Source organism: Penicilliopsis zonata (assembly GCF_001890105.1).
Source record: "Penicilliopsis zonata CBS 506.65 unplaced genomic scaffold ASPZOscaffold_2, whole genome shotgun sequence".
Classification (NCBI taxonomy): Eukaryota; Fungi; Ascomycota; class Eurotiomycetes; order Eurotiales; family Aspergillaceae; genus Penicilliopsis; species Penicilliopsis zonata.
In genome coordinates this window covers 247,184-271,091 of record NW_019208912.1, presented here as the reverse complement: position 1 = coordinate 271,091, position 23,908 = coordinate 247,184, and the positions used below count along the sequence as shown (strand labels likewise).

Sequence of the window (23,908 nt, the reverse complement as noted above, 5' to 3'; positions counted from 1 at the left end):
GATTTCTCGGCCGACTCTATTCTTATCCATCTTCCCCGCTGCCTCTTCTACCACTACTACTACCACTACCACTACTCTATCCATACAGAGTACTTCGTATCTGCCGTAGGTTTGTGCACACCCTGCGGCGATCAGTCCTTTTCATAGAGTATAGAGGAGGGAGGGGGCTTGGTTAGTGTTTAGCAGGAGCTGTAAGTCTCTATCTATCTGTCTCACCTGCCTTGTTTTACACTTGCAGACCCCTGGCCAGTTCTTCCAGCCTATCAACCGGCGGAAGCGAACCTGGGAGAGAGGGTATGGAGTAGAGGGTCCTTGTTATCCCACGAAGACACCGTCTGGCACCACTCCTTGCATCAAACCGTGGAATTGCCGAACCTTGACGGAACGGGACGACATAACAGTGACACCGCAGCGCGCGCCAGAACGATCGGACACGCGGAGTATCGTCATCGCTGGGGATCGACCATTGCGCTCAGATCTTTGCGGGATCGGCCAGGAATCCTGGCTGGCGGGGTTCTCCTTTCTCTGGCTGTGTCTGATGAGTGGCTACTGGCCACATTCCACCACTGCTTTACGGAATAAAACGGAGGAGAGTCGATGTCAAAACGGTGATTTGCGTGGGATAGCGCGCAACGAGAAACGAAAACATATGGCCAAAGCTTTAGGTTTGCCCACCTGCTATACATAGCAATCTTCTTCCTTTCTCTCTCTCTCCCTCTCTCTCTCTCTCTGTGTGTGTGTGTGTATGGATATACTAGATCAAGATATGATATTCCTCGTAAACTTCCATACCGGTCATGTCATTCCCCACCCCTCTAGTTACGGTATGCCCACAGGCCATCTGATATTTACCACACACACACACACACACACCACCACCACTATAAGTAAACTAAGGTGAGTCATGACGTTAGTGACAGCTGACAGACACCTTGTTGCCTGTTCATGGGATTAATTTTTAGTTTCCTGGTATCTGTAGCTGGGGGATGTGCAATTGATATCCGACCGGTACTACCACCTACCCACCCACACCACCCATAGTATGTGAATAGTTCCACTATTCTCCTGTAGCCGGGTTTCCTCCAATTGTTTGCTGCACTGCCTGCCCACCCCCTTCTCCCATGTGAAGTCTCCCTAGAGATAAGGAGTCAGCACCCAGAAGTAATTCCCGTAGGAAGTCAGTCAAGCCTCGTTGCTGTGAAGATCGACGCCCTGCATGACCTCTGGTCCCGTATATCAAATGAGAGCCGCAGGGGGCGCCTCTGCAGCCATAAAGATAGCCCCATTCCCTCTCCTCGTTTCGAACCTGCAGAGACGGTTTCGCGATCGCATCCAGTCGTCGTACCGGTCAGAGCTCGAGCCCCTTGAGACGAACACGAATCCTCGAGGCCCGTTCGTTTGTTTCCCTTTCTTTTCTGCTTTTTTTCCCTGCTGCTTCCCTTGTTCCCTGCCACGTGTGGGCGGCCACCGAGCCATATACGGAGTACGTACAGTACGCCGTACATCCATACTCCGTACGGAGTACGTCGTCCTGCCGTATCTTCCGTACATTGCATTGCTGGCCGTGGATCGTCATATTTCTCCTGTCCACACTGGATAGATAAAGAGAACTGATATCTGATCTTCCTCCCAGATACCACTACCCTCTCCGCTCATCTTCCGTTCAAACCTATTTATCAGCTGTAAGTATGTTTCTGTCCTTTCAGTCGTTGTTGTTCATTCCCTCCCTCCCTCTCTTATCGGCACGGAGGGGCACCCTTATCGGACTGGAATCTCTCTTCTGCCTTGTCAGACCATGACGCTCAGCCCTGCCTGCCTTGGAGTCACCGGTTTCCGCCATCCCCGGCTGCCTGTGCCATGATGCTCCGTGTGGATTTGCCTTGGAGTAAACCGTCCGATCCAGGATCGTATTTGATTGATGTTGGTGTTGGCTCTTGACGTTGTTGATGTTGACGGTCCTCTGTTCTTTGTCAATTGCCCAGTCTTGGGAGCTGCTCACCGCCCGCCCGAACCAGCGCCCCAAAATTCCCCAGAAAAAAAGCGCTTTTTGTTGCTTCGCCCCCGCCACGGTCGGAGAGGACAGAAAGCGAGATTCTCCCTCTGGCTGGAGCTCAACCGCAACTCACGACTCGAGAGTCATTGCATTGTACTCGCTGACTCTACCCAGGCCTTTCCAGACGTGGTTTAATGCTATTTTTGGCCTCCCTGCCCTTGACTTTCCTCTGAGAATCCAACCGCTTGACCGCTCTCCCCCCCTCCCATTTTCCTCTCCTGAGCCCCATCCATCCCTCTCTACCTCCTCCTACTGGCACCCGCCCGGCGGACTCAGCTCATCGCCACACCACTCACCGCAGCCTGCTTCTTCGGCACATTTCTCGCTTAACCCTCGACCTCCTTATTCAGATTGGATCCCTTTCGGCGATCGGCAGCATCGGAGCGGTGGCCACTGTGATCTTACTGTGCAGTCGTCTAGTTACCCGGTACTGCCTGCACCAGTCAGACCCTTCCGGATCGCCTGCTTTGGAATCCGACTTGAGTGTCGCCCGGCATCCCACACCGGCCCACGAATCACTTACTCTCTGCGAGGTAGTCCATCGACTGTGTGGTGTGGAGTTTTTATGGGGGTAGTTCTTCTGGTCGGTGATCCGGCTGACAGATGGGAATTCTTTAGGCGCTCTAACCCCCGCCCCTGCGAAACGCCCTTTTGACTCAAACCCTTACTACGTCCCCTATACAAAATTGCGCAACATCTTGTGACGATCCCACCGCAATTCTGGGTATAGAAAGAATATAGTACACATATCCTCTGGAACAGATCAAGGTATGACTTGTCTCTCGCGCGGAACAAAATCCGGCAGGGTTAACCGCTGATGGCCTCTGGTTATTCACAGTTCCCGAACTTTCTATATTGCTAGGAACTGGCAAAATATATTTTGTGGTACGGGAATCTGCCCTTGCGACTGTCATCGCTGGGCTGTTCCTTAGTACCGTGGAGAGATAGAGAGAGAGAGAGAGAGATGGCTGACGGAAGTGCGGTGTACATCAAAGACGAACCTGACGACCGCCACGGCAACCCGAACCAGTTCATGATGTCTCACTCAGGCTTCTCGCTACCTCATCAGCAGTTTGGGAACCAGTTTGGCAGTGGGCCTGACGGTGTCGATCCGTCAGACCTCACCATGCAACACAATGGCGGCTTTCTGCCCTACTCCTTCGGTTCGGGACAGAACATGTCATCGAGCTTTAACTTCGGCAACTCCGGAATCGATACCGACGAGTTGCTAGACCTGGAGATCAACGGCCAGAGTGCCAATGGTATGAACTTTTTGCAAGACCAGCCGCCGCCGCCGCAGCACTCGGGAATCGGCATGCCCATGAGCCACCCCAACCAGATCTCGCAGATGTACTCCAACACCCCGGAAGGCGCCCCGATCCAGAGCCCTTTTATCCATGGGAGTTTCAACTACGACCAGTTCCGCGGTCTCAACCCGCAGAGCTCCTCTCATCTGCAGAGCGCCGGCTCCCACCTGGAGCAGAGCTACCTCAACTCCAAGGCCCGCCCCAGTCTGCAGGCCGTTGACCGTACCTCGTCCGACGGCCGAACCCCGATGACACCCAAGACCCCCGCTCTCGGCGCCCTTACACTCGGCACTCCCGAGTCCGGGAGCTTCCCCACTCAGCCCATTCGCACCGCCGGCCTACAGCACCGCCACCAAAAGACGCTCTCCAGCCAATGGGATGGCACCCCGGGCAGCGCCCACTCGTTTATGGAATCGCCCATTTCCTCCCCCGGCCATCCTTCTCACCACGCCGGGATCTCCGAAATTCTCAAGTCTGGGAAACACGCCTCCTTGCCGGCCAAGGTTGATACCCACCTTCCCGGGGGCGGTGGCCAGGATCTCGAGTCCCAGGAAGCGAAGCGGCGTCGCCGCCGGGCCTCGCACAACCTGGTTGAACGCCGGCGGCGCGACAACATTAATGAACGGATCCAGGATCTATCGCACCTGGTGCCCCAGCACCGGCTGGAAGATGACAAGGTTCGCAAGCAGCTGGTGAATAACAACACTCTATCCGCCGCGGGCCTCGGTGGGGGACCGGCCACCAACAACACGGCCACCTCGCTCTTGGCCGGCGGCAACGGGCGGCGAGCGACGCCCGGCAACATCACCATGGGCCTGCCCATCGAGGAAAAGGAAAAAGGTCCCAACAAGGGCGACATCCTCAACGGCGCCGTGGGCTGGATGCGGGACCTGATGTGGGCTCTCCATGTCAAGATGCAACAAGAGGCCGAACTGGCGGAGCTGCTGGGCAGCCTGGGCGCCAGCTGGCCGTTCGAGCAGACAGAGGAAGAGAAGCGAATGCGCAGCGAGCTGCTCGACGCGATGGACAAGAACGACGCGTCGACCTTTGGCTACAGTCGGGGGCCTGGTAGCGGATTGCGAGTGCCCAAGCACACCAACCTGGCTGGCGAGCCCGTCTCCGGCACTGGGGCCCTGAGCCCCCAAAGCCTAAGCCCAGGCTTCAACAGCGGGGCCAGCAGCGGAGCTAACAGCGCTGGCCATGGCCAGCCGCAGTACTGGAACAGCTCGGGCCATGCGGGTATCAGCTTCAAGGAAGAAGACGAGTACTCGATGGACATGAACTGATGAGTACCGAAGCCAAGAGTCTTCGAAGCGCGGGGGGGGGACGACAAGTTAGTCATGACATGATATTTGCATACCAGGCGTCATCGGAGGAAGACAGGCGTATAGTCAAGTCTGTTTGAGAGTTTGCTTTTCCATTTGCCCTATATTCTTTCTTAATATGCTTTATGTGTTTTCGCGTTATCTTTGCCACATATATCCTGCTCTATTCCTATTTTATTCTTATTTTCTTCTCATTTTTCTTGCCTTCATTTGCGTTGATTTCCATCATTTTTCTTTTTTTTTTCCCCCTGCTCTCTCGCATCACAATTACTGATACATAATTCGGGTCTCGACGCTATCTTTCTTCGACGCTATCTGCGATGCTATCTGCAACGGTTTTGTCCAATATTACGCTATGGACCTAATTCCTGTTTTTTTTCTACTTGTTATCTTTTTTTGCGGTTGATTCTAGTCTCTTTTCGATGGTTTCTACATGATGTACTGTGGTGGTAGTTACCGCCTCTTCGAATCGATACCCATTTGTCTGACCTTGAGTATTGTAGTTATTGAATAGCAGCTAGTCAAGTACTGTAGTAGCACTGTATGTTTTAATCGATTCACTGTCAGTTGAAACTCATCCATACAGAGCATATAGCTAGTTAGGTATCATGAGACGAATGGGTATTCTTGTCTTTCTAGCTACTTAGGTACTCTGTAAACAGGTCCTGTAGGCATCTTATCTACCAGCTTGCTTGCCTTTCAGATATATGTATCTATTTCTATCGTTGATATTTATTGACGATACCTATGTAGAAACAGAAGTAGAAACATGGTCAGATAGCATCAAATATAACTATGTCATGACAAGAGAACACGAAGAGATGATGATGATGGTGGTGGCGGTTCAAGAAATATTTTCAAGCTTTTTTTTTTTTATTCGGCACGCATCTTGCGGAAGAAGTCCATGACGCCGGTGAAGACAACAAGGAGGATACCGCCGCCAGGGCCAAGACGAAGGACCTTGGGCAGGAAGCCCTTGTAAAGAGCGCCGAAGCCTTCCTCCTTCATGACGGTGCCGAGGGCAGGCCACGCCCAGTTGTACCTGGGCAGCTGGCCGGGGACCTTGGGGCTGTTCTGGATGCGGGACTTGACGACGTCCATCGGGGTGTTGAGGATGGTACCGGCGGTACCACCGATGCCTCCCGCAATCAGGTCGTTGCGCGTCTGCTGGCCCTTGTTGCCAGGCTCCGCGGGGGGCAGCTGCGCGCGCACCTGGAAGATGCAGCCGAAGTAGCCTGCGTTCCACAGGATGTGGCGCCACAGGGTCGCCTCCAGCCCGTTGTACATCGCCAGCAGACCTTCCTGCTGCACGATCTTCCTCACAACGTCCAGCATGCCGTTGTACTTGCCGGCCGACGCCTTATCCTGCAGACGAATCTTGACCAGCTCAAAGGGGACGACAACGAAGGATTCCGTCGCGCCGGCCGTCGCACCTGTGAGCACAGCCAGGCTCTGTGTCTGCTTTTCAACGCCAAACAGGTTGCGGTAGAAGGCACCCCAGCTGTCGTTGGCCGCGAACTTGGTCGCACGCTTGGGGGCCTCCATCAGGATCGGAGCGGTGATACCACGGTACAGACGGGAGAATCTAAGGCTTTTAGTATACTACACCCGTATTGTAGAATACATACTGCTCAATGGAAGGACGTACCCCTCATTCTTGATGATCTTGCGGAAGCAATCGAACATGCCATTGTAGGAGTCCGCGCCGGTGCCTCCACCCTGCTGAAGCTGACTGTATGATTTTGCGCCAGCCCGTCAGTCGCACGCCCGATTGAGACGGAAAATTGTCACCGCTTCCACTTACACTCGTGTCTTGACCACATCCAGCGGGTACCTGTTTATCGTAGCATCGGTTAGAACCGGAACCGTTCGTAGGAGAGGGGTTTGCCAAAGCAGCGATCAACGACGTACATCACTAGAATCTACAAAGGACGAGTCAGCAATTTTTCAGCAATCTGGAGATCCGATCAAGATCAGAGGAAGAATTCACCTCGGAGACACCCGCGACGGCACCAGCAGCGAACTGGTAGACGAAGGGGAGGGGTTGTTGGTTGCCGGTCGACATGGTGGCTATCACAGTCAAGCGCGTGAGACAAGCTGCAGCGATAAAGGTATAGAGTGGAGTACAGAGAAGACAAGCAGAGAAACAAAAGAAATACAAAATACAAAAGAACACAAAGGTCTGGGAAGAAAGCTGTGAAGCGAGAGGAGTAAATCACTGCACATTGCCGATCCCGGCGGTGGAAGTCGTCGCCGAACTCAGGGACGGTGTCACGCTAGTTCCTCCCCACTGGCCCCCACGGGGCCGAGTTAAATAACCGAGTAGATATTGTTTTAGCTGGCAGTGATTCTTAATTCTTGAGCATTTCATTCGTCATTAGTTATCGTCTAATCATTTACAGGAGAAAAGCGCCAATAAGCAGAAATGCCCCCATCAGATAGAGACCATCGGGAGCTACCGCGTTTCCAGCACTCCCTGCCTGCTCCTTGGCCACCGTTCCCGTCGCCGTAGACGCCGTCGCCGTACAGCTCGCACCACACACGAATCCTGTCGGACAGCAGCCCCCGCCGACAGTGTCGGCACAGCTGAACCACCCGCTGGCACAGCTGCCGCTGCCGCCGCCGCCGCTGTTGGTAGAGGTTGTGACGGGGACGACGACAGTGACGCCGTCGGAGACGATCGTGGACGACGAGGTGATCGGGCATGAGGTGGTGTCACAGTCACGCCCGGTACGGCAGCATCCGCCCTGGTAGACAGCCGAACAGGCATAGAAACCGGTCGGACAGACGGACGCGGTGGTTTTATGAGTGCTTGTGCTGGTGGCTTTGGTGCTCGTGATACTAGATGTGGACGCAGTCGACTCTGTCGGCCGCGCTGGCGCGATCAGATTAGTCGATGTCGTACTTGGGATAGTAGATGAAGTAGTTGTCGTAGTTTTTGAAGATGTAGTAGACGTTGATGTCGAAGTAGAGGAGGTCGAATGCACCGTCACAGTCACTGTAGAAACAAATGCACCTATATCAATCAATACCCGAAAAACATCAAGCAGTCCGGATCCATAGGGAAGACATACAACCACCACTCACACACTCATACCCCGGCAAACAGCACCCACCCCCCACCGACTCCGGACAGGCCGTAAGGCCTGTTCGACAACTCCCAATGATATCCGAACAGGTCTCTCCCTCGGGACAGCAGCCCACATCGCCAGACCCCGTTTCCTGCACAAGGATACAAACATCGTCTGTTCCACAGCAGTAACCTGCCCGGTCGATGGATTCACAGCTGGTCGTTCCCGTCGGACACTGGAAGGATCGTTTATGGCGAGAAGAATCGACACCAGAGAACGGTAAGTGAGGTGTGTACGATCTGGAGGTCCAGTTGAGTACCTTCCTGTCCAGCAGCGAGTCATAAAGATCTTGTTCGGCTTCACCGCTCACGAATCTCCAGTCCTCGAAGAAGAACTTGTCCCCCTCGTCGGGGTGCATCTTCTTCACACCCTGCACGGGCGTCAGAGCCAGCTTGGTCTCCAGCGCGGCCTGGAGGGCGAGGATCTTGTCGACGTCCACATCTATGGAGGAATTAAGGCGAGCTTCTGCGGAGCTCGATTGGATGAGAAACGGTGTGATGAATATGAGTGCTAGAAGCATTCTAATAGTTGAGCTTGGTATAGGTTAGGTACCTAGGTAGTGGTTAAGTAAGATGGTTATGTGGTTAATTCAGATGGCGAGTACTTACAAGTACGATAGATCATGGAAACTCGATCATCTTGACCAGGTCAGATACGTAAGATTTAAAAATAGGAAATCCCAGAGAGCATTGATCAATAATAAATCGATGGCTGGGGTCTTGTATGGTACTCCGTACTGCATACTGCATATCGGGTACCACTATTACCTTGCCCATCCCTGTAGAATGATAATTACATGATTGGTTCTCCCAATCTACATAGGAACTAAGTATTCGTCTATTACATATCTTGGTATGGGACAATGCGAAGTGAAGTCATAGTATACGCTATCAAAATCACGCCTGCTCATCACGATGATCATAACAGGCCACTGCTGTGGCGGGGGTATCGTCGGCGACGCGTGGAAAACAGGAGTGATGCAAAAGGGAAGGGGAAATGAAATGTGAAAGGATCAAAGGGATAAACGAATAGCATGCAGAAATAAAAGGGTCGATGGCCGACGCTCGTGAATATAATTGGATAGAAAGATGGAAATGATCATGCAAAGAGAGAGAGAGAGAGAATAGTTATAGATAGTCTCAGCCGGAAAAAATGGAGGGCAACCACGACGATCGTTTTTTCGAGGATGCTGATTTTGTTTTCTCCATGTCAGGCGCCTATCAAGCACGAACGGGAGGTTGATGGATTTGTAGTTCGGTGCAATGAAATAAGAACTACATACCCGGCGACTCTGCAGGAGTCTCATCCTTGGCAGACTCGTACTCTGAATGGTTGTGGTCCGTCTCTTGCTCCTCCTCCTCCTCCTCCTCCTCCTCCTCCTCCTCCTCCTGATGCTGCTGCACCGGCTCGTTCGCTGGGGACTGCGATCTGTCCGAGGATGGGGTGACTTCATCTGCCTCATGGCTGCCGGTGTCTTCGGCGGACTCGGGGTGTGTGGATTCACTGTCGGGTTCACCGGTGGACTCTGTTGTCGCCTGATCGGCGGCGGCGGCGGCTTCTTCGGCGGCAGCTTTCTCAATCTCAGCATTTCTCGCCTGCTGTCTTTCCCAGTTTTCCTTGCGGTTCCGTTCGTCCTTGGCGCGGCGAAGCCGTTCGGCTTCTTCTACCCCGCCGCTCTTCTTCAGCTTTCCTTCCCTGACGAAAGAGCCAAGTTCTCTCAGGAAAGGCTCGACCCGTCGACTCTCGAGTTCTTTCTGTCGTGCCTTCTCTGCCCGCTCGATAGCTTCAACACGGGATTCGTGGTTCGGCTGCAAAGCTCGCACCTCACCCAGGAGACTGTCCTTGGCTTTCATGGGATCAACCGCCGGCTCGATCACCAGGTTCCGGGATGTGCTGCGGAGAACTGGCCCGCTGCTGCCACTTTCGTTCGTCATTGACTGCTGCTTTGTTGCCTGCTCGACCAGGGCAAACGTCTGAGCAGCCTTGTCCAGGTCGTCTTCGAGATCGGCGGCAAGGTCTTCCTGCATTGTCAGCTGGTCACGCTCCTCACAGACGAGCTGCAACTCCTTCTCCCAGATCTTGGTCCACACGGGCTTCTCGCGTTTCAAGAAGTCTTTCATTTTCTTGATCTCACGGTTGGCGGCGGCAATGTCCTTGCTGACCGCTTCCAGCTGTCTTGGCAGGGGTCGCACACCTCGCGTGACAACGTCCTTACGGAGGTCCTCGACCAGGTCCTGAAGGTCGTCCACACGAGCCACAAGCCGTTCGGACTCGTCTGCCAGGTCCTTCTTGCCAGAGTTAACACGTGCGCGGCCCGCATCCCCTTCGAACGAAGGCACGACGACATCTGCAGCTGCGCTCTTGATGTTGCTGGCCTTGGCGCGAACCGCATTCATAGACGTAGCAATGTCGGATGTAAAGGTGGCGTAGGTCTGGCGGAGCACGGCAAGATCGCGACGCAGGCTCTGGAGCTCGGCGATCTGGCTGCTGCTTCCGGATAAGGACGCAGCTGGAGCCTCCCCGGATTGAGTAGATTTGGGGATGGGCATGGGCACTGGCCGAGCAGCGGCGAGGCGAGCCATCTCCTTTGCTGCCTCTAACTGACGGTCGGAGACACGCTGGATAATACTCTCTTGTCCATCGAGGCTGCCTTTCACGCCTTCAATCAAGCGGCGCACACCGCCTAAGCTCTCGTCGAAATGTCGTTTAACCTCATCCAATGTGTCCACATTTAGGACCAGCACAGAGCGATCCTTGACATCATTCAGATCCTCAAGTTCATGTCGGATGCCGGAAATGGGGTCTTGGATGTATATCTCCGGCAGATCGAGCCCGTTGTTGTGAACATTCCAGGCGAATTTTTCAATGAAGGCTAACTGGATTCTCCCGATAGTAAGGCCCACTGGGCCTTCTGGAAGAATATATTTCTTGATCTTAGTCTTATACTGTAAGAAGAGAGTCATCTCCTTCCCAGGAGACGGCTGCTCAATGGAATACTGTGATGACTGCGGCGGCGTGGAGGCGACCCCAATGGAGGCTTGACGTTGTGTCTTGGGAGTCCCTGGGCCCATTCTCCCATCAGGGCCATTTGCCTTGACCGGCTCGAAGGGTTCTGCGAGCGCAGGCTCTTCGACAGGGCGCGGTAAAGTTGGCTGACTCGCGCCAATGATCGGTTCGTCTCGCGCCTCGTTCTCTAAGGGCTGACGAAGCTTGTCCTCAGGGGTTTTGGCTGTCGGGGAGCTGTCTACCGGAAGCTCATTGGGAGGGTCAACGCGGATTCGGGCGCGAGCGCTTCCTTCTTCTTCGTCGTCGTCCGGAATCCTTGGAGGCACTTGAACCGAGGTGGTTTTGGACGAAATTGATTCATGCAATCGACTCACGGACTTCTGTCTCCCATGGACAACAGAGCCCCGTAGCCGAACCGCATTCAATGACTCACGGACGTCTCTTCCTCGATTAGGCACAGGCGAATTCTGAGACGGGAGAACCGGAACACCATTTGTCGAGGCGCCCAGATGCTTTTGGATTTGATAGGCAGAGAACCTCCTCGAGGCTCGGCGCTCGAGCTCACCGCTTCGCTGGAGAGCCCCCAAGGCATCGTCTTCTTTCGGCGGTGGAGGCGGTGGAGGATGAGGGGTCGGATAGGTAGGCATCGGCATTTGTTTTGTTGTAGTCGACGGCGAGCCGTTTTCTGGATATGGTGGATGCGAGCCGGGGGCCGGACTGTGGACATCTCGCCGGGAAGCTTCCCGTTCCGAGAAGCTCGCTCCACGAGGATCAACCGATGGGTTTGCAGAGGAGGTTCGAGGGGGGACGGCCGGATCCTCGAGCGAGCCATTGCTCCCGAAGCGACGCCCCGGTTGGCGGCGCGGCGAAGTTACAGTGGCCGCGGCCTCCTCATATGCCTGATTTACCCCGACCTGCGTGCTCGAGATGCTTCCCGCGCTTGCCTGTCGGCCTGACCCCGGTCTAGTGTCATCTCTCTGCTGACGGGAGCGCAGGCGGGCCTGCTTCTTCTTGAGACCCTGGAGGAGGTTTATGATGATGTCACGGATACGAGGCAAATAGCGGTCGAGGCTCTGCGGTGAGGCGTCCTGGCTGAGGGTGTCTTCGAGGATGGTGCGCAGCAGATCCGGTACGGGGCCAAGGTCAGAGGTATCAACTCCAATGGCGTTGAACGCGCGGCAGGCGAGGTTGAACTCGTATCCGAGGCGCACGTAGACATCCGAGACCTCGGTCTCCGATGCCTGTTTGCGTGACCATTGGGTCAGGGTTTCGAGGAGCTGCTTGGTGGCCACGAGCAGATGGGTGACGCTCTTTTCGATCTGGGAGATCTGCTTATCGGGCTTGTCCAGTCAAGTCAGCGGAAGACACAAAAAATAACAAATAAACAGATGTCATCAACGAAAAGTCAGAAACTCACCACGACCCCTCGAGACGCAGACGACTGCGATCTCGCCGAGCCCGACGAAATGCGTGGAGCAGCGGATTGCGAGGCCATCACGCTGGTCCTCAGCTGAGTGGGATGTGTGTTGGGAAGTTAGGGCGGTCGATACACATCCACGTTGCTGCCTGTTGTCTCTCGCTGTCGGTATTAGGAACTATCACTGAGATCTGATGCCCGGACAAAATCAAATAAGTATTAATTAAATATATTGATGACAGATCGCGATCGAGCTCAACCCTGCGTTCCGTGTGTCTTATAAGGCCGCCCTTCTTGGGTAGGGGGAGAAAGTCCGGGAGAGTTTGGCGAGCCCGAGATTCCATTGGGCAAGTCACATGCATGTCTTACCAGCCTCTCTTCCCAGGTGATAATAATAATTATTCCTAGGTAGCTAGGTAGTTGACTAGGTAAATAGATTATCAATATATAATACATAAAGGGAGTCTAAGTAATAATTAGCAAAAAAAAATGGATAATTCCTTGTTCATGAATTTCTATTAATATTTTCTGCAGCCATACTTCTGCAGCATTATTAGGTAACTATATCCTCAGTACAGATATGTTTCAGGATTGGATACAACAAGGTATATTCGGTACGATGACACCATCAGCATAGATACGAGGTGACTAGGCCAGGTAGGTACCTAGCTTATGCATGGAATAGATACCTAGGTACCTAAATGGTGATACTGGGATGTTTATCAATCTTATTGTCGTCTGACCTGCTGCCAGTTGCCCTATGGCCAGTGTCTGGGACCAGACTTGTTCTTTAGTATTGCTGTCTCGAGTAGCTGGTAGGTACTATCATACTGCTTAACCATTAGTCACTATATCACTCCATGGTATGCTTAACTTGTAGAATTTCACATCTTGTTGTAAAGTCTTGGATGAAGAAGTGTAATATTTGTTCCTCAAAGGTTAACCATCCTGCCTGGATAGTTGGGTATGTAGCGAAGGTAGAATTCTTTCACTCACCGACAGCAATACACGGGAATCATTGAATTGATAATATGCAGGAACGCCTGAGACCAAGGCGCTTGGCTACCTAGGTAGCCATGCTTTATGACCTGTTTGAGGCGGCCCAACGTGACGAGCTGCTAGAAACAGCGCATGAAGCTGTCCGCACGTATACAAGCGGCATCACCTCCGGACTCGGTGTGATCTGCGTTCGCTGCAGTCCAGCAGGAGCCGGTAGTGACCTCCTCACTGTTATCATCATCATTATCATCGTCGTCATTTCCCAGTGTTCTCATCAACTTGTAAATGATCTCGATATGGCAGAGCTAAGAAGACAAAATTCGTAGATTTTCTTCATTTCCGTTCATATTGATGTTATAGAGATAGTGTAAGTAACGAATCTGTCTTGTTCGCCTAAGAGAACAGAAGTCATACCGAGAGACTACCTAGTATCGAGAGAGGTCACAGGGAGTACACGACAGCAGCAACACCTAGAAGAGTAATGCATTTGTCTGCAAGTACTGCCAGCAACTAGGCAGCCCATAACTGCACGCGGACTGAGAGCCTGCGGACAAGGACGAAGGTTTAGCCAAGTATTGACGGGCGACGAGGGTACTATGCGAGCAACCTCATGGGACAGGATCAGTAAATTCCTCAACCATGGTCAGTACTTCAACTGTTCAATCAATGAATTACGGCAAGTCTGGGATGAAGATGATCTCCGTAGAGGCAGGATTACTGAAGTTGTCGTGGACGTTGACCGAGTTCCTTTTATGGAATAGCCAAGGTTGGTTTGGCGCTCTTTACCACCTCTGTAGGACTTGCAAACCAGACTCAACCTTGTTATGAGATTGCTCTTATCTAAAGCTGCAATTTGAATGTCTTTATATCAAGACTTAGTCTTCTGCCTGCTGAGAATGTTGTCCACTGGGTATCAGCAACCTCTCCCGAGCCGGATGCAGAACCAGCAGGAAAATTGATGTGCGAGATGACAGGCTCAGATTTGGATACCTCAGTCCCAACACTACTCAAATAGAGCAAGTACAATCTAGGAAATATATAGGCTCAATTAGGACGAAATCCACCCGAACTAAGGGCCAAGAATGCGAATATACTCTAAATATCATTCCAGACTCTCCCCGGCTCCAATCAGCAGCAGGATCGTCCTGCTTTGGCTAATTGATAGGTAGTAAGGCACCCTTTGATGGTGGATATGGAAAACAACCAGGTATGAATCGAACAGAAAGATTGGGACCAAGCATGGTGGAGCGTTTCAGGTATAGGGCTGATCACCATAGTTAATTAGGTGGAACTGAGGGACTCGGGGTTCGAAACCTCACACCACGAATTGAGCGGCACGACTCCTTAGGACTCTTATATTGACTGTTTCTTTCTGAAACAACCCCTCTGCCTTGATCCGTAATCGGATTCCTCTCGGATACACCGGCTCGATTGCGCTCGTTCACTTCAAAAAACTATTTGAACCGACAGTTATTCGCGATGTCTGCAGAAATGCTAGCATCTAACAACTCACTTCTTCCTTCAGTCGTTCATTACCATTGTCTGTTGAGGCTGGCTCTCAACTTCGATTCCTTTTAAGTTTGTCTCTATATTATCCATAAATATATACATACCTGTTTCTTCCTGTCAAGATGCGTTTCCTCTACGGTCTTTTCCCATTCGTTGCTGCCATCACTGGCGCTGTTGCAACCAGCGACGCCGATGAATGGTGGTTTGGCGACAGTCTGTTCTATCTGGGCCCTCCCAGCTCAGGCATCAACATCACCAAAGCCACCTACTCCATTTTGCCCCCCAGCGTGCCTTGCGGATACACCGTGTCTAACCCCGATGATGAGATCTGGGTTGCCGTCTGGGTCGGTGCCTCCTCCACGGCTGGCAGCGACTACGCAAACCTCTACCAGCCCGTTTTCGACTGGTCTCCCAACCAGGAATCCCAGTACGTAGATGCTTCTCTAAATTTCCTGAACGAAAAGATGACTGACGGTACCGAAGGGGCTGCCCTGCCTCCGAAACTGAATGGTGTGTTGCGGCGAGCACTTATACTCCATGTATGGAAAACCCACATTCATATCGGTTTGATATTTTACGGATGATTGCTGACAGTCACAGCTGGCCAAATCGGACAGCCCTACGTGACGGTTCCCCAGGGCACCACAGTCGATTTTGAGAGTAGGTCACCCATCACTCATTCTCGCCAGCTTTTACCCAGACTTATACCTTAAATAGTTGCTGTCGTCGGCGACAACGTTGTGCAGACTGTCACCATGGGTGGAAAGGTGATTTCCAACCAGACAGAAGGTGAGTATTCATCTATATAGAGACATCTGTATGTATCATTATGGTTCTAACAAGAGCAGCTCTCGACAGTGGCCTCCAGTACTTGTACTCTAGCAATGAATGCTACACTGGCTCTGGCAGTTGCGGAACCATCGATGGCTACAGTGAGACATTCATTCTAAAAGAAAGAAAATATATACTTCTTTGCTAACCTGTCCAGCTATCTCTAATCTCACGGTCACTCTGAGCTCCGCTGACGAGAAGTTCGCCTCCGTCATGGGGCTGTACGATGTGACCGCCTCGTCCTTCACCAGCGCCGACGGTGGCATTACCTGGCACGCCGACTACATTAACACCACTGTCGTTGACTTTGATGATTCTGCAGAGGTGAGCCAGTGAGCATATAGTCCTTAGGGGCTCGTCTTGTACAGCGCGGCGTGGTCAATATTTGCGTGTCTATATATCTTCACGTATGCATGTAAAAGATAAGATCTATTCTTTTATATAGAAATATAGAGATAACACAAGTAGATTTTTAAGCCCAATAGATTCCTTATAAAGCACCGAGCACCGAGCACCGAGCACCGAGCCGAGCACCAACACCGAAAGACAGTATAATTCAAAAAAGCAAGGTATCATTTTGGTTTCTGAGCCGTGATGACGTGAAAGTTCCACATGGCGTGAACATCTCTCCGCTTTGAATCCCTGCGGACGCCATCTTTTAGAACGCGGATCTCTTCCTTGCTCCAGCCCAGAACCTCGGAGAAGGGCGCTGCCGTGAGGGCGTCGACGCCTTCGACGACCTGCAGGGCAGAAAAGGCACCGATCTCCTTCATACGAGGATTCTTGGGCCATTTCCCCAAGGGGAGGTTGTAGATGGATTCCCGCACGTTCTGGAACCCCTGGGCTTGCACCAGGGCTTTGATGGAAGGGGCCATGTCGATCGGTTTCCCGACCCGCCTACATGCATCGGCCAGATGGGTCATCAGAACGGCGATGTAGTTGTCCGGAGCGAGGGTCCCATCCTCCGAGTAAATGGTGTAGTCGCCTTCCTGGAACTCGATCCAGCCGCCCGGTTGCAGGTTCTCGAAGCACTGACGGACCAGCCTTGGCCAGTCGCCGATGGAGCCACATAGGTACCGGCAATGAATGAAGTCGTATGGCCGGGGTTCGACCCAGTCCTTTTCGATGTCGTCGATGATGAAGCTCACGTTGGCGGGGCACCAGCGTGGCTGGATGGGACTGAGATCATTGCCCACGATCTCCTCGGCTTCCGGGTGGAGATGGGCGAGCTCCATTGCCCAGATGCCAGTGCCCGTTCCGACGTCGAGGACGCGCTTGCCCGCCAGCGTGATCGGGGCCAGGAACAGCCGGTTGTTCAGGGCGCGGTAGTAGATGTGGTGGTTTATATTCAGGCGTTCCTGCTCCTCCTTGTCGTTCGGGAACAGGTACGAGCCGCCCTGGTAGCTGTGGTACCGCCGGCCATGCTTGTACTCATGCGCCAGGACACTTGAGCTAACGGACGTCGAGCACATGGATAATTCGTCCCCGTGTGTGGGAGAGGGGTTTCCATCATCAGTGGGGAATGTGTCTGCCTCGATCCTGAATTCAACAGACAGACCAGCAGGGATACCTTTTGTCCTCCCCGCGGGAGCTTTGGATGGAATGGTTTTTGAATCTGTCATGGTCAACAGCGATGCTTTCTCGGCGGTAGAAGTGGGGGAGAGTGGAAGATGAGAGGAAGAAAGCAGACTTGATGGCGGGTTCTGACAGGTCTTGGATTTTATGATCGTCGTCCAATAGTCGGGTACTTTTGTCGCCGACATTTCATTGTTACCAGTCTGTTCTTCTGAATAGCCCCACAGGATCATCGTCTTGCAATCAAATGCAAAACAAATGACAGGGGTTATTAGTTAGTGATGACTTAACTACTCCTTACCCCGTAACTAGTCTTTACTACATATGGTAGTAGTACTCTATACATTATCGGGCTTAGCCTGCTAAAGAGGCTACCGAGTTACGTTTGTGTGGTACTCCTCCAAAAAAAAAAAAAAGAAGGTGATAGCGAAAAGAACGTCCCCGTGGCTAGACTTGTCGTTTTCGTTGTAACCAAGACTTCGATCATCTCTATTGAGGAGTCTCTAGAACGGTATCGAGCTTCAACCGAGACATCTTGACCGGTGGGATATATCGATGCGATATTATCTTCTTGGAGCCTTGTGTACAGAAGGATATATCCTCTACGACTGACGGAATGCACACAGCAACTTCAGACGACATCACATGATTGATCATGTGAAGCTAAATGGACTCGGAAAACCTCAAAAAGCCGCTGCCGCGCTGGGAATCTTCTTGCACCGAGCAACTCCCCGTCATTTGGACGACAGACAAGAAAGCTTGCGGTATCAGCTCTGTATACCTGAGAGACTGATATAAGACAATATGAAAAGACCCATCTGCTTCAGTCGTGGCTCCGGCCCGTCCCGTATGGGCCCAACAGTGTGAACCAGATTTTGGCCTTCTCTGCTGTCTCGATCCAGAGCTGTAGGTAGGCTAGGTATGTTCCACCCTGGTTTCTAAAGCAAATAGCGGTAAGGGATCAATTTTTGGATCTAGAGGAGCCAGCTAACTCATGAATGGTACGGAGTACCCAGGTTGCTCGCCACAGCCCAAGAATAAATTCCAAATGTCCAACGCGAGGGGGAAAACTCGACTGCAGTCACTTCGAGTTCGGTAAATCATCAGCTATTTCGGTTTTCGATTTCGGTTTTCACGGATTCGTTTTTGCCATCATGCTCTCGCTGCACGCTCGTACAATACGATTCTATTGGAACCCTTACTTCCACCTGTCTTTTCCAGCTCTACCCAACTCACTTGATTACAACTGTTCTCATGGATCTGGGTCCTAGAGTGGTCATATTTATCGGTAGGAAAAATAATTGTGATAGGTTCCATGAAAAATATCCGATCCTGTTGAATACGTTGATAATACGTCGTCGCCTCAAATGGAGTACCAGGTACCTAGGTAAGTATAGAACAGTTCCGACTTGAAACATCTGCTAAAAGGACAGGCTCTTGTCAATGCTACATAACTAAGTACTCCGTACCTCTCTATACCTAAATGACCCCTCAGACAATGGCACAATATGAAAGATTGCTACCTGAAACCTATTGGACTATTAGCAGTAACACACGACTATAGATTTATTTGTAGAGGTATGAGTGGTATGCTCTTTACTTCTCTCTATTTATTTCCATTTATCTCCATCTGAATATGAACTCAATGCTCAGTGGCAGGTTTCAGTTTAGTTACAAGATGGAAAGAATTACCGGACTAATACACAATACACTGAGACACCTTGCATTCATAGCTAGGACAAATATAGAATAATAGGTCGGATAACCGAATAAGACCTGGAGGTCCTTCGACTAATAATAAATCATTCACTTTGAGCTTTGAGTGCTATAACTGCTATTGTCTATGCAGTACTGTTAGGTGGTACTTTACTAAGAACCAGAGCTCATCACAGGATGACCGAGAAATCGACTTAAAACTGCGTAAAGACTCTCAAATAATACCTATGTAGAACTGGGTCGAACCTGATCATTTTTATATACAATTAATCCTCAAACAAATAAGAGGCGACTTCACTGTCCTGAAGATCTTCTTGTAGTACTACTAGTACTAGGTAATAATGGACCCTGCCTAGCCTTAGAGCCAACCGCTGGCCTCTCAACTTGGCCCAGCCCCAAACCTCCAACAAACCCACACTAAACGACCTCCGTCTCCCCTCCGTGCCCTCTCGTCTCTTCTTTTTGTCACTCGCCGGTGTGTCCATTCTTATTTGGCCCTTCCAGAGCCTTTTCTTACGTCTGCCTACTGTTTTTTCTTCTCTCACAGCCTTCTTGCCGTGTGTACGTGCAGGGCGGTGTGTGTGTCTCGTCGCTCCGTCCCTCCCCCCTCCCCTTCTCCGGCTTTGCGTCGTGCGAAGTTCCACGACGCGAGCTTAAGCTCTGACGACCCCAAACCCAGAATGGCGTCTACTTTCAACTCCATCCCGGCCAGCGGTACCGCTGTCGGTTCTTCTGCACAGAATTCCACCGCTGCCAGGCCGTCTCTCCGGCCCAGCGCCAGTACCAGAGCGCCTGACGGAGGGCGACGACAGACCGGCAGCCCCGTCGATGCTGGAACGAGGTACGTGGGCTGTTTCTTCATCTGCGCCTTCTCCCCCCCTGTCATATTTTCCATCACCCGGGGAAATTCGCCCTAGATTGCGAGTGGAGGCCCCTCCTGCGAAGATCTGCCTTGTGTGGTTTTTTTGGGGGGGGGGGGAGGGGGTTCTTCGGCTGCTACACTGCTGTTCAGCACGTGCCTCGCCTGAGGTCTCTCTGCGCCAATGCCCTGGTATCGCACACCCAAGCCAATTGACTCTGGGAGTGCGAGAGGAGAATGGAGCAAGAGCTTTAGCCTTAACTCGAATCTGCATTGCCCACCCCTGGTTTTGTTCAATCGACCGAGCTGACTGTGTTTTTGTCTGTCTGTAGGCGCAGCAATTCCCAAAAGGCCTGGTCTCAGGCCACAAACCCCATCACCCAGAAGCCTTCCTTCTCGCAACACAACGGCCACATGGCTCACCAACGTTCAACCGCGTCGCCAAAGCTGAAAGAGTCCAACACCCCGGATAGTCATGCGCATGACCGCCTGCTCTTCCTGCTTACCAGCTTTATTGTAAGCCTGGCCACGACGATCACCCCAATGCAGAATAGAACTGATTCTGGTGTTTATTTAGGGCCTCAACGCGACGGTTGCCACCAAGACGGGAGACATTTTCACCGGAATTTTCTCATCGGCGTCCACCGAACCCAACGATTCGTCGTTTGTGCTGAAGATGGTCCAGCGTCCCTCGCAACAGGATTCAGCTCGGTCAAACGGGGTCAGCGCCGTTGCGACCCCGTTTCTTGGATCCGCCCCGGATCACAGCATGTCTTTCGACTCGAAGGATATTGTTGATATCTCGGTCGCTAATGTGACCACGGCTGATGTCACTGTCAAGGAATCAAACGGTATGCTTCACTTGATTCTGTTTCATTGAATTCTGATAATTTATCTAACCCTCTTTTCTTTCAGGCGCTTCGGCCGGTTTCCGGACAGATACCGATATCTCTGGCAATCTCGCCATTCGCGAACGCACCTTGAAGCGCTGGGAGCCCGCAGCGGACACCAACATCGACATGTCTCTCGAGAGCTCAAGCCATGCTACTGGTGGCTGGGATCAGTTCGAGGCGAACGAGCGGCTGTTCGGAGCCACGAGCAACTACGATGAGAACTTCTATACCACTCGTATCGACCGTTCGGATCCTACATACAAGCGGAAGGAGGCAGAGGCCGCACGGATTGCCCGTGAGATCGAAACTAGTGACGTGGACAACGCCCACGTCCGCGAGGAACGAAACCTGGCTCCCATTGGAGGCACCGGCCACGATGAGGAAGATTTATACAGCGGTGTCCGCCGTGATGATGCGAAATTCCCTCCTCTTGCCTCCGGGCAGCCGAACAAATACACGCCTCCTGCGCGGAGACAGCCAGCCCCTGCTGCCGCCCCCACAGGGCCTGCCGGTCCTGTCAAGTCGACACCGACAACCCCGATGGAACAGGCGTCCGACCCCTCCAAGGGTAAGGGTAAGTCTGCCTCGGAGTTGCCCCAAGAGAAACCACAACAGCCGGCCGCCGCTCAACCCACGATAACCGTCAAACCACCCGTCGAAGCAGCATCGAAGCCCGCCGCGGCAAAGATCCCTCCATCCACGACCACGTTACCCAAACGGCCGGCTGTGGAGAATGCTACCGCCAACGTGGAGACAGAGGTGCTGGATCACTTCCGTCAGTTTGCCAACAGCGAGAAACTGAAGATGCAGGAGCGCCGCCGAAACCAGGCCTCTTATGATCGGACTGTCAAGCTGAACGAACTGATGAAATTCTCGAAGAGTTTCAAACTCGCTACACCCGTTCCCAAAGACCTGGTGCCTATCCTAGCCAAAGACCCTCACAAACAAGAAGAGATTATCCAGCGAGCGCAGCAGCAGGTGGATGAAAAGGCCCCCTCCAAAGCCGTTCCTGTGACGGCTGACCAGAAGCCGGCGCCCAGGGCTCCGGCCCCTGCCCCTGCCCGCTATGACAGTGGGACGATGCCTTCCCTTGCTCAGAACGACCGTCAGAGCTTCCCCCGGGGTCGACCTGTATTTCCCCCCACTGGCCCAGGAGGCGGCCGAGCCCCGCAACAGCCAATGAACTCTAGTCGCCCGGGCACCGGTATGCTCAGTCATCGACTGGCCGATAATCTTCAACAGCGCAAGGGTACCGGGATGGCTTCTGCCCCGGCTCCTCTACCCATCAACGACGCCAGACCCCCGACGGGTCCTGCAGGAGAGCAGCAGTCCGGTGTTTCCAGCCCGACCAAGCTGCAAACCCCTCCTTCGGCCATCTCTACAAAATTCAATGTCAAGGCCATGGAGTTCAAGCCCAACCCTGCCGCCAGCTCATTCACACCTGGCGGCGGCGGCAGCGGCACCACCGCCGCCGCCACTGCTGCTGCTGCTGCTACCACTACTGCTGCGGCTAGCCCCCAATCGGTCACTCGAGGCCGTTCAGTCTCTCGCACAACCAGTCCATCTGCCTTCTTTGGAGCCAAAAAGCTTCGGCCAATGGCCGAGCGGCTCTCCATCAACGAGAACTTCAACCCAATCAAACGGATGAAGAAGGAAAGTGTTGAACAAGCGGACAAGGACTACTCATTCAACGGTGGAATCCCCCCGCCTTACAAGACACTCCCGACTTGGGACGCGCCCGCGGCGAATGACGGTAAATCATACTTGGATATATTCAAGAACACGACGGCTACACCGTCGATCTCCCCTCAGAATCAGCCGTCTTCCAATACTCAGGTACCCCCGCCACACCAGCTCCCCTTCCAATACCAGCAGTCGAACCCGAACATGCCCCCCTCTTCAGGTCCACCACTTGGCCCCCATCACCTTCATCCTCAACATCATGCATCTGGACCTCCTCATTTTGATGACCATCATCGTATGCAGATGTCCGCTTCCACTTCGCAAATTTTCCCTTCCCCCAGGCTTCAGCATAGTCACGTCGCCTATCCATCTCCAATGACCCATCATGCACAGCTTGCCTTCGGTCAACCCGTCCCGCAGTTCTATGTGAACCAGAGTGGGCCCCAACCGGCGCATATGCGACACTACCCAGGCACCCCCCAGTTCGTGAGCCCCCCGGCCGCCATGGGTGCCCCCATGATGGTACAGCAACCGTCGAGTGGTCCGTATATGGGTGTCCCACAAGGCATGGCGCCCTATGGTCCCCAGATGCAAATGTACTCCCCGAGCCCCGGCCACGCTTATCCACAGCATGGCCCGCCCCCCCAGCCGCACAGCGGATATCCCAGTCCAAGCAGAGGAGCACCGATGATGATGCATCAAAGCTCTCAGCCGGGGCAGCCTCCTCAGCCAGTCATGTTCATGTCGCCTGGACAGCATGGACAAGCAGGATATGCTGCCCAGCAGCCAGGCCACAGTACGTTCCACCGCAGATAGATTAGAGACACAAAAGAAAATTTGAAAGCCAGAGTTTACAATTTGGCTCGTAACGCCAGGGCCGGTCCACTGATTGCTACTTAGTTCCTCCGGTTCGAGCCGGCTACCCACAACCGCAACCCCCTTTCCAATCTAGTCCTCATCAGATACAACAACACTTCCCTCACCACCAAAGTCGCAGACCGAGTAATGGCTTCAACCAGATGAATCAAATGCCATCTCACGGGCCTGCTCAATCATCTTCATCTGCTTCCACCTCTGCCCCGCATCCCCCGGAAACAGCAGATGAAGTGAAATGAACCCTTTGTCGTCCTAAACCTAGCTGGCGAGACCTCCCCTGGGCCAACTTGCAAATTTTGGCGAAGAGCTTGTCTAACTGGGCATTGCGAAAATCTCATCGTCGAAATCTCCTCTATACCTCGGAGGTCAAAGTTTCAATGGATTCCATCGAAGCCACTACGCGTATCTTTAGTCAACATTCTACTTCGATCCTTACTACCTTACGCTCATAGTGTTTGGAGTTATGTTGACCACGTACTTAGTCACTCAAGTACGTTATAAATATCAACCCCTAACAGTCTACATTCTGCCATGCGCTAAACAGGAGGGGACCAAGAAGGATTTTAAACGAACTCCCATGTGCAACTCACCGTCTGTTAAAATCACGCATCCTTTCGTTTGATCTTCAACATCATTGAGGCAACAACCACCCCAAAAGAAAGAATCCTTCTCGGCGAAATCGGCAAGGTGTGGCCTTTTGGCGCAAGAGATTTACTCTCGAGCAAGCT

General features: G+C 52.7%; 8 protein-coding genes across 8 annotated transcripts; 4 read left to right on the top strand and 4 right to left on the bottom strand.

Moving 5' to 3' along the window:
• Positions 1-1,059: 1,059 nt before the first annotated feature.
• On the top strand, positions 1,060-2,428 carry ASPZODRAFT_984179 (hypothetical protein). Its single transcript, XM_022730577.1, has 3 exons — positions 1,060-1,396; positions 1,634-1,682; positions 1,983-2,428. Exons 1-3 carry the CDS (start codon positions 1,217-1,219, stop codon positions 2,186-2,188), a joined length of 435 nt encoding a protein of 144 aa, XP_022584126.1. The 5' UTR covers positions 1,060-1,216; the 3' UTR covers positions 2,189-2,428.
• A 661-nt stretch (positions 2,429-3,089) lies between these two features.
• On the top strand, positions 3,090-4,646 carry ASPZODRAFT_59130 (hypothetical protein; the record flags this gene model as incomplete). The annotated part of the gene is made up of 1 exon (XM_022728822.1): positions 3,090-4,646. The coding sequence occupies one exon, from the start codon at positions 3,090-3,092 to the stop codon at positions 4,644-4,646; it is 1,557 nt and encodes a 518-aa protein (XP_022584125.1).
• An 888-nt stretch (positions 4,647-5,534) lies between these two features.
• ASPZODRAFT_128099 (hypothetical protein) lies at positions 5,535-6,815 on the bottom strand. Its single transcript, XM_022721928.1, has 5 exons — positions 6,676-6,815; positions 6,597-6,607; positions 6,490-6,519; positions 6,334-6,417; positions 5,535-6,270 (listed from the first exon to the last, which is right to left on the bottom strand). Exons 1-5 carry the CDS (start codon positions 6,748-6,750, stop codon positions 5,559-5,561), a joined length of 912 nt encoding a protein of 303 aa, XP_022584124.1. The 5' UTR covers positions 6,751-6,815; the 3' UTR covers positions 5,535-5,558.
• A 227-nt stretch (positions 6,816-7,042) lies between these two features.
• On the bottom strand, positions 7,043-8,440 carry ASPZODRAFT_156707 (hypothetical protein; the record flags this gene model as incomplete). Its single annotated transcript, XM_022726278.1, has 3 exons — positions 7,043-7,701; positions 7,760-8,257; positions 8,425-8,440. The coding sequence occupies 3 exons, from the start codon at positions 8,438-8,440 to the stop codon at positions 7,082-7,084; spliced, it is 1,134 nt and encodes a 377-aa protein (XP_022584123.1). The 3' UTR covers positions 7,043-7,081.
• A 210-nt stretch (positions 8,441-8,650) lies between these two features.
• Positions 8,651-12,538, bottom strand: ASPZODRAFT_88902 (hypothetical protein). Its single transcript, XM_022730333.1, has 2 exons — positions 12,240-12,538; positions 8,651-12,162 (listed from the first exon to the last, which is right to left on the bottom strand). Exons 1-2 carry the CDS (start codon positions 12,315-12,317, stop codon positions 9,091-9,093), a joined length of 3,150 nt encoding a protein of 1,049 aa, XP_022584122.1. The 5' UTR covers positions 12,318-12,538; the 3' UTR covers positions 8,651-9,090.
• Positions 12,539-14,746: 2,208 nt separating this feature from the next.
• On the top strand, positions 14,747-16,055 carry ASPZODRAFT_128097 (hypothetical protein). The gene is made up of 6 exons (XM_022721927.1): positions 14,747-15,174; positions 15,231-15,286; positions 15,348-15,407; positions 15,465-15,536; positions 15,596-15,679; positions 15,736-16,055. Exons 1-6 carry the CDS (start codon positions 14,870-14,872, stop codon positions 15,912-15,914), a joined length of 756 nt encoding a protein of 251 aa, XP_022584121.1. The 5' UTR covers positions 14,747-14,869; the 3' UTR covers positions 15,915-16,055.
• Positions 15,992-17,701, bottom strand: ASPZODRAFT_128096 (hypothetical protein). The gene has a single exon (XM_022721926.1). It carries the CDS (start codon positions 17,384-17,386, stop codon positions 16,151-16,153), a length of 1,236 nt encoding a protein of 411 aa, XP_022584120.1. The 5' UTR covers positions 17,387-17,701; the 3' UTR covers positions 15,992-16,150.
• Positions 17,702-19,336: 1,635 nt separating this feature from the next.
• On the top strand, positions 19,337-23,344 carry ASPZODRAFT_128095 (hypothetical protein). Its single transcript, XM_022721925.1, has 5 exons — positions 19,337-19,710; positions 20,061-20,244; positions 20,306-20,579; positions 20,644-23,100; positions 23,203-23,344. Exons 1-5 carry the CDS (start codon positions 19,550-19,552, stop codon positions 23,325-23,327), a joined length of 3,201 nt encoding a protein of 1,066 aa, XP_022584119.1. The 5' UTR covers positions 19,337-19,549; the 3' UTR covers positions 23,328-23,344.
• The last annotated feature ends 564 nt before the right edge of the window (positions 23,345-23,908 follow it).